This window comes from Homarus americanus, unplaced genomic scaffold (genome assembly GCF_018991925.1).
Source record: "Homarus americanus isolate GMGI-L3 unplaced genomic scaffold, GMGI_Hamer_2.0 scaffold27231, whole genome shotgun sequence".
NCBI lineage: Eukaryota > Metazoa > Arthropoda > Malacostraca > Decapoda > Nephropidae > Homarus > Homarus americanus.
This window is the reverse complement of record NW_024718545.1, coordinates 147,371-157,370: the sequence shown is the minus strand read 5'-3', so window position 1 is coordinate 157,370 and position 10,000 is coordinate 147,371. Positions and strand designations below refer to the sequence as shown.

Below are 10,000 nucleotides of genomic sequence, written 5' to 3'. Positions count from 1 at the left end.
ATAAGAAATAGATTGAGAGACGTTGATGTACCAAGGATCATAAATTTACTCTACATCAATATACACCATAAACGTGGAAAAACTCAATATTGATGATTGTGATGAAAAAAATAAGTGTGATCTATAATAACAAACTTAAGAATGTTCTGTTTAATATTGACCATAATACAGACGCGAGATTGTCTTGATAATGTTGTTAAAGGTTTGGTAATTGATCATTAAGTCGTAGTTAATGATGATGACAAAAACAACAATAAAAAAAAAAAAAATAATAATAATAATAATAATAAATAATAATAATAATAATAATAATAATAATAATTGTAACCACTTTTAATATTATTATAATTATTATTAACTGCAGTATCCTAACTATAAATATTCTGTATTTTCTCTTTTAATTATTATTTTCATTGTTGCTGTTCTAGATGATATTATTTTTATTTTTATTTTATCATTAATATTCTCACTATTATTGTCATTACTCACGTCTTAATATCATTACTATATTAGTATATTGTTTTATTTTATTTAACTCTTCCGTAAATAAAGTTGAAAAATATTTACCTTGTCTTTATTACAATTTAGTCTCTCCTCATTTAAACTGTCAATTAACGATATTAAAATTGACAAACGTTTGGGTATATTAACAAAATCCTTTATAATTCCATCTGTTATATTAATGTGTAAGTAAAATTCTGAGGACAATTTATCACCTCCAGAAATACGTGAATAAAATGATAATTTATATACAAGGTTGTGCATAGCCTCTAAGACATTCGGTCGAGCTGACTGACTGACTCACTCTGTCACTTAAACGACGATTACCGGAGCCATAACCTGTCTACCGGGGGAGGGGTGAGAGATGGGAGGGAAGGAGGGGAGGGGGAGGGGGATAGGGGGAGGAGGGGGACGGGGAGAGGGGAGGGGGAAGAGGAGGGAGGAGGGATGGTGTCATGACTATCTACAACTCACGAATTGCTTGGAAGAGTAAACGTCAGCCATTTTGTTTAATAATACAAGGAAATTGAATCCACAAAGAAGATTTTTTTTCTTCATTGTTGCACCGAGTGTGGGGTGTTTTTTTTTTAATATGCAACAGTGCAAAAAATTGGATAAAGGTATACAGTAATTGTCCACGTCAGGGTGTATCGGGTATTACAACGATGTAATTGTATTAAACTTAATTCGATTATTCCACTTGGGTCTAATTGAACTGACAGGCGTTTGCAATTACCTTATCAGACAGGTCATTAATTTTTCTCTCACCCATCCGTTATTTTTCATAATATATGCAACACAGTTTTTTTCAGTGTCACAGATTAAGCGAACATTAAACACATGAAAAAAACTTGTATTAATCATTACAAAATCAATTTAGTTTGAATTATAATTTATAATTAATCCAAAGGTTCATTAGTTATCCGCGTGGAGGTGTTATTTACAGGTAAGAAGTGTGATCGTGTTGACGCATACAAGTTAAATACGGTATAGAAATATTCAGGCATAAAGACGGATTTCTGGTGACTCTCTCTCTCTCTCTCTATCTCTCTCTCTCTCTCTCTCTCTCTCTCTCTCTCCAGTTCCGTGACCTCACTCATCTTCAATTAACCCCACAAAGCGGCCAGTGTCACACAGCCAGGCGTCACCACCGCCATCTTGTGCTGCATTTTATCTGTTTTCTATTTCGTCAAACTGCAATGTTATAAGCCAGTAAAAATAGACCAACTTTGTATATAAATGATTTACACTTTACTTACTTACTTATAACTGCTGCGTCTCTTTACACACAGTAATGGTCTTTAAACATATACTGTTAAAGAGAGTCAAACGTTTACATATCGTAAATTAGGGACATAAGAAGGTTTGTACAGAGGGAGGGACCGTGAGGGCTGGCGGCGCTACACACAATGTGGGGAATGTGTCACCATCACACCTGGCGACACTGATGATGTGTCCTGACAGGTGAAGGTCTCACACTTACACCTAATACCGATGGATGATTTGGGCAACCATTAATTGATATGCAGTGTGTATATATATATATATATATATATATATATATATATATATATATATATATATATATATATATATATATATATATATATATATATATATATATATATATATATATATATAGTTATATACACAGTTATGTGAAACGATGCATTATGTATTTGTTGTTTTGCAATATTATCTCATTTCCATTGATGAATATATTTTTGCGCTATAGCGAGTCTACATCTCTGCAGCGTCTATTAGCCAACACAACACCGGTACTGACAACATCCAATAACCCGAGGAGAGACGACAGATATTGCCTCTCTCTTGATGCCGTCTCTTCCCTCGGGCCTGAGCCATTATCTTCCATCATAAACCATAATCTTTCCCCTACAGCTCTTCTGCGTCCTATCTACCCCTTACCCCCCCCTTATTACTCCCCTATATCTCCTCCCCCTCACAGCCAGGAGAGGTGAGGGAAGTGAGGGGCACATTTGGTCGACACCCAGAGTCACAACATTTGGTGATGAGGATGACGTCTGCCTGTCACCCCAGCCTCATCACTCCCCTCCCCTCTCCTCCTCCTCCTCTCTCCAAAGTCGAAAATATAGAAAACTTCACGACTCTACATATCATCTTTACGTAGTGTTATCCTGGAGGAACACTGTCGCACATACATGGTCATACTACTTATATGTTTATGCTCGCACCTCTCACACCTGTAAACATTCCTTGTCTGTTTACTTCGGTCCAACTCTGGATTTTGGGTTAACAGTAAATTTGTCATGTGAAGTAACTTAACCATACGATTTATAAACGAGGGGTGATAATAAAAATGGAATTAGGAAGAGAACGAAGATATAAAAACGACACAATAGAATAAATCTACAAAGTGAAGGAAGAGTAAATATAGGAACAGCAAACATCAACATTACGGTAAAATTATCTCTCCTCTGGTACACTATCTCCTGTCTCTTGTCTCCTGTCTCCTGTCGCCTGTCTCTTGTCTCCTGTCTCCTGTCTCTTGTCTCCTGTCTCCTGTCGCCTGTCGCCTGTCTCCTGTCTCTTGTCTCCTGTCTCCTGTCTCCTGTCTCTTGTCTCTTGTCTCTTGTCTCCTGTCTCCTGTCTCTTGTCTCTTGTCTTTGTCTCCTGTCTCCTGTCTCTTGTCTCCTGTCTCCTGTCGCCTGTCGCCTGTCTCCTGTCTCTTGTCTCCTGTCTCCTGTCTCCTGTCTCTTGTCTCTTGTCTCTTGTCTCCTGTCTCCTGTCTCTTGTCTCTTGTCTCTTGTCTCCTGTCTCCTGTCTCCTGTCTCTTGTCTCTTGTCTCTTGTCTCCTGTCTCCTGTCTCTTGTCTCCTGTCTCCTGTCTCCTGCCTCCTGTCTCTTGTCTCCTATCTCTTGTCTCTCGTCTCCTGTCTCTTGTCTCTGTCTCCTGTCTCCTATCTCTTGTCTCTTGTCTCCTGTCTCTTGTCGCCTGTCGCCTGTCTCCCTGTCGCCTGTGTCCTGCTCTTGTCTCTTGTCTCCTGTCGCCTGTCTCTTGTCTCTTGTCTCCTGTCGCCTGTCTCCTGTCTCTTGTCTCTTGTCTCTTGTCTCTGTTTTTATGTGGGTTTCATCAGCCAATTATCTCCCTCTGGTGACTGATAAGCTTTTTATGTGAGACAACAAGAGACGGGAGGAGACCTGTGGTGCTTCCCCCTGATAGAGACCTTATACCTCCGTCACCTGTCTCCGTCACCTGTCTCGCTCTATCACTTAACACAACTTTAAACAATGTCTCTAAGGCCATTATATTCATCTACCTATTTTAATCATTACCTATGTCTGATATCAAGTAATTTGCATGTAGTGTATGATAATAATAATGATAATAATAATAATAATAATAATAATAATACTAATACTACTACTACTACTACTACTACTACTACTACTACTAATAATAATAATAATAATAATAATAATAATAATAATAATAATAATAATAATAGGCAGCTTATATAATGAACTACGTAATGTAATTCCCCTTATAAGCCTGACACCCTCATCCGCTGACTGGCACCCTCATGCCTCACTAATGAACCGGCGGCGGCACCCAAATGTGGCACTGGAGGACCTGCAGGCACTATTTACCAAACACACACCTTGGAGGTAAACACGTGTGATATTCCTGGATGTTTTCCACCTAATACGCACTGTGTGGTATTATTTACACATGTGTGCTTCTACTCAGGTGTGCCTTAGGTCATATGTGCCTGAGGTCATATGTGACTTTATTCATGTGTGCTTTTATACATTTGTTCCTTCAGTCATATATACCCTTAATAATATGTGCCTCTGCTCCACCACCCTCCAACACCACCTCCCTCCATCTCCACCTCCCCCATCTCCACCCCCTTACAAGGTCACCATGGAATATAGGCGCCACCCATGGTTGACAGGTGAGGGGAGAATACCTGCCTCCCTTATAAACACACATCCGCCAGTCAGCGTTACCACCCCCTGCCTCCCCCTCACTAACTCTCTCCCTCCCCCTTACCTTCTCTCCCTCACTCTCTCCTTCCTCCCTCCCTCACACATACACAACCTGTCACTACCTGAAATCGATATCCTTGACAGTGTGATTTTTATTATGGTAAATATTTACTAGTGGACTAATTACTTATCTGAGTGTTTGTGTGCGATACGTCAATACAAACTCGCAGTAATGGATGGCTCTACCTCTTTCAATCACCTAAAACTCTGCCTCGTGTTTTCTAGGACCCGCACTCCGTTTAGGTTCACATTCTTCCGTCATGGGAGTATTTTTAGGTGTAGTTTAAAGGCAGCGAGTCAAAGCGCGTACCCTGCAGGCTTGTGTACAGTAGGTCTGTCTGTCACACCACCGTTACCACGACCTGTGGCGTGTCTCTTAAAATATTGGAAATGGGGTTTCTTGAATTGTGCACACACACACACACATACGCACATCTACACACACGCGCATATAAACATACACGTACACACATATGCACACCTACACACACACAGACGTGTATATATATATATATATATATATATATATATATATATATATATATATATATATATATATATATATATATATATATATATATATATATATATATATATATATTAGTAAAAGATTAGAGAGTTAACACTGTTGTTTGTGGGCATCCCATCGGAATTTTATAGGCTTGTTATAGAGAATATTCATCCCTATTGCTCCACCCAACTCTATTTCATGTTTATTCGCATCGTGTCAACAGCGAATTGTCATATTTTAAATATTAAAAAGAGAGGCTTGTGGAATGCCATTGCTCTATGTATAATATTTTGCGCGCCGCTTTTAAAATGATTTTTCAAGCGTTTTCCCAGTACATAAATTGTGTTTTTTACAGTTTTCGATAAATATTGCATCTGGATAACCTTACTATTGGGTGCACTGTGTTAAGGAAACACTTATATACGGTGTGTTGTGTACGTGCTCTTCTTTATGTACGTACATACATACTTGTGTGTGCGACATAAACTGATATACTGTGTGTGTATATATATATATATATATATATATATATATATATATATATATATATATATATATATATATATATATATATATATATATATATATATATACACGCAAGCACACTCACACAAAATAACACCCCCCACACACACACACCCACACACACTGAACAAAAACATGAGAGCAGTATGCCTCATCTGGGTCAACTATATATCTTTCCAACAGGCCTGGCGGGGGCCCCGCTGTTATTGTATGACCTTAACGCAGTACCTGTTATTAATACCTGTTATTCTCCTAATTGAAAAATCACCAACTTTTGTATATATTTTTTGTGCATAAATGAATTAATCTGTTAATGTAAAGATCATGGATTTTTTTTTAAAGGTGAAAAGTTTGAACCTTTTAGCAGTGAGGGAGTTGAGGAAGAGAAGGGGGGAGGAGGGAGTGACGGAGAGAAGAGGAAGAGGAGAATGAAACGGGGGAGAGGGGAAGAGAGAGGGGAAATGGGGCGGAAAGAGGGCAGTTGGAGGATGGATGGGGAATGGGGGAAGGATGGAGGGCAAAGGTGGAGAGGAGAGAGAGAGTAAAGAGAAGACAGGGGAAGGGAAAGGCAGTAAGGGAGTGAGAGGGGAAAGAAAGAGACGAGGAGGAGGAAGAAGAAGAAGAAGAAGAAGAAGAAGCAGAAGAGAAGAAGAAGAAGAAGAAGAAGAAGAAGAAGAAGAAGAAGAAGAAGAAGAAGAAGAAGAAGAAGAAGAAGAAGAAGAAGAAGAAGAAGAAGAAGAAGACGAAGAGGAGGAGGGGGAAAAAGAAGCAGAAGAGAAAGATGAAGAAGAAGAGGAGGAGGAGGAGGAGAAGGAGGAGGAGGAGGAGGAAGGAGGTGGTCACTGGTGTGGGGGACAAATGTGGTCATCAGAAGGAAGTGTGTGGAAGACGCCCTCATGGGTGGTGATGTACACCAGACTCCCGTCATCTTCAGTCTCCTCACGCCCGCCTCCACACCATCTGCCCAGCTGCTGACCGAATATGTGGGCTTCTGTCTCTGTTTCTCCGTCAGTCTGTCTGTCTGTGGGTCACTTTGGCTGTCTGTCTCTCTGTCTGGGGGTCACTTTGGCTGTCTGTCTCTCTGTCTATGGGGTCACTTTGGCTGTCTGTCTCTCTGTCTGGGGGTCACTTTGGCTGTCTGTCTCTCTGTCTGGGGGTCACTTTGGCTGTCTGTCTCTCTGTCTGGGGGTCACTTTGGCTGTCTGTCTCTCTGTCTATGGGGTCACTTTGTCTGTCTGTTTCTCGTATTAGTTATTGGAGGCAGCGGGACATTTTCACCTTTCATTAACCGACAGATTATATCCTCATCTTCTCCATACATCACTAATTAATTTACCTGTCAAGGACGTTTCTACCTCCTGGAGTCCTGACATGTAGTTGACTTCTTTCTTATTATCTAAGTCATCTCAACAACGTCTTTTCCAGCTTCTTTTGGATTACAGTGAAACCTCTATTTAACGGACTATATAGAAATGAAAGTCCGTTATATCGAGGGTCTATTTGACGGACTCTATGGAAACAAAAGTCCGTTTTAACGAGGGTCTTATTATGAAACCTCCATCTAACGAACTATATAGACATGAAAGTCCGTTATATCAAGGGTCCATCGATGTGAACCCCCGCCAATCTCACGGATTGTATGGAGAGAGAAGTCCGTTTTATGGAGGCTTCACTGTATGAGTCTAAACTTCCCAGTAGTTTGTGTGAGGTCTTGGTCGACTGGGAGGACTTACCACCAGCCACCCAAGACTGACTTTCTGGTGTCGCCCCACAAGAACGATTCATATCTGGATTATATAGTTTATTTTATACGATTTTCGACATTGATTTAGACGATTAAATTAAATTACGTTACGTTAGGTTAGGTTAGGTTAGGTTAGGTTAGGTTAATCGAAAATCGTTTATTTGAAAATCGTATAAATGACATATAATCGACTTTCCGTTTTTTCCAGTACACTTAGAGTCAATCACTTACGATAAAGGACTACTAATTCTATACTACTGAACGACCATCATAACACAGACACACACTCCTACATAACCAGAACTAAACACGTACTTTAACCTGTAGGAGACGTCAACAAACCATTGAAGTTTTTTATTGACAAACATAGTGCTTCCGTCAGCCACACAGTTTACTGAGTGCAAAAAAAAGGGATACAATCTTAATATGCTTCCACATTCGCCATTAGGAGATGAAGTATAGCCATTTCACACACAGTGTGCCAATCTGTCCTTAAAAGGTTCTATCTTCTACACAGTCGAGGACGTGAGTAGTTTGAAGTGTATGTATGGCCAGCTAATAATTTTACATTTGTGAAGTTTTGTTTACATCTGCCTTTGATAGAAATATACTGCCAGAGGTGTACTTTATATCCTAACCTTAATCTAGCGTGGTTACAAATATCTTGTAATTCAGTGATCTTGTTACTGTTCATATGCTGTTACGCGTTTCACTGATACATCTCATCATGGTAAACTATGGATCGACTAGTGCCTGCTATAATTGTTCACTTGCGTCAAACCCATCAATAAGTTCTTCCTAATTACAGTTTTATGTAGGTTCTTTTTTGACAGACCCAAATTGTATTCAACGGTGTCTTTGTTAGACGTAGCCTATGAGGGGCATCGTTCCTGTTTATGAGGCCTATGAGAGGATCCACGGTGTTCTTTAGACGCGAGTTTCAAGTGAGGCATCAACTCTGATCGTTTTATGAGGCCTAGTGAGAGGGGATCCATAATAGTTTGACCCCGACACCCCGAGTCAACAAGGCACGCATATTTGTGTCTGGCTCCAGAGACAAGAGCGCGACAACCTGAGCTCGAGGGTACCAAGGCAAGTAGTGAGGATAGAGAGTCAGTGATGATGAGACTGTCAGTAACAGTGGTTTCATGAATTTAATAGGAGTATGGCAACAATTCATTTGTAGAGTGATGCCCAGTTGTTAATTCAACTCCTTTCTCAATTATATTACCGTCAGGTTGAGCCACACATAGCACTTCCAGCCTCCACAGGCGGTAGCTGAGATCCATCAGTGTAGATGGTCTGTGTGATATTATCATCAGTCCAGAGTGTATGTGTTCAAGAGCCCTCAATGGCAGTGTGTTGGAGATAAATGCCATAATTAATTTTTAGGCGGATGCTGCATAGGATATCGAAAGGAACTGTCCGCCAGGCAGCTGTTGTGCCTCAACTTTGTACAGGTGGTCTAGTCCAAACATCTTCATATGTGTAGCTGTAGTTTGGATCCATTTAGACCAGAAGTCCCATGGTTCAAACATTCTAGCAATTTTAAGGAAACAATGTTATCAGGATCACCACGCAGCCCCAGGCTAATACAGAGGTTGACTTCAATTATCTTATCTTAACACTGGGTATACCTAGTTTTTCCTATATTAAGCACTTTGTTATGCATGACATCCCAGGATAATTTGAGGGCTTTATTTTGCATTTTCGAGCTTGTCAACGCCTTTCCGTCACGAATGACCAGTGTGGTGGCTCATCAGAGATCTTATATAGCCGAGGCTGTTTTAATATCTAATATTAGCACCATAGTGCGGCTGTACCCCGCCACACCTCTAAGAGGTCTCAGTCTGTCAGCACATGGCGGGTTAATGCAGTATGGCAGAAAGGGGACCGGAAACACCAAGATATTTAAAAGAAGAAACATAGTCATAGTGTTATACCCATCTTGAACTTGGCGGGGCCGCGTTCGGTTGCACAGCTTGTTTGTTGAACACCTAGTTTTGTCAGTGGAGATAATAAGACCGAGGTGTTCACAGGCAGTGCGCGTTCAGGGTGCTCATTTCACGATGAGTTTCAGTATGTATAAGAACATCATCAAATAAACAGATTGAGATATTGCAGTAATGCCTCATTAATCAATAATGCATCTCACAGAACATGAATGGCAACAAGTACTCCACCAGGCACCGCTGCATATCTTTAACTTCACTTTCAAACCCCTGACAGTGCAGCAAAGCTCTCTAGTTGGTTAGGCAACCACTATCCAAGGTAACAGCCCACCTCCATATCCATTTTGCGCTAGTTCAACATCAGTTGCCCATTGTAACATCAAATGCAGCTTAGGTCAAGAAATGTTGTAACCGTTCTTCATCACCACCACAGTTAGACGTGGTGATGCAATTATGTACACCTTAATACAGTTAGCTTAATTGTTAGGAGACATGTGTTCTGATTCTATATAAGAGTTCAAGAACCATTCTCAAAGTTTTACACAGGCAGTTGTTAGCATATACGAAAGGCATCAGGCTGTCCTCAGCTTCTGCACAGCACAACAACACGCGAAAGTGCATAATGGGAAGTTGGCCCCACACCCATATTAAACAAATGGGAGGTGAGAGGTGGGGGAGGGGGATGAGGTGAGGGGAGGGGGATGAGGGGAGGGGGAGGTGGATGGAGGAGAGGCGA

The 10,000-nt window shown here is 40.5% G+C and overlaps 1 protein-coding gene across 1 annotated transcript in view; it reads right to left on the bottom strand.

The window, feature by feature from the left end:
• Positions 1–10,000, bottom strand: part of LOC121859759 (vicilin-like seed storage protein At2g18540) — a 28,190-nt gene that overhangs the window by 6,924 nt on the left and 11,266 nt on the right. The window contains exon 2 of the mRNA XM_042356747.1: positions 2,965–3,592. Coding sequence (XP_042212681.1) covers positions 2,965–3,592 — 628 coding nt within the window. The remainder of the gene's footprint in view (positions 1–2,964; positions 3,593–10,000) is intronic.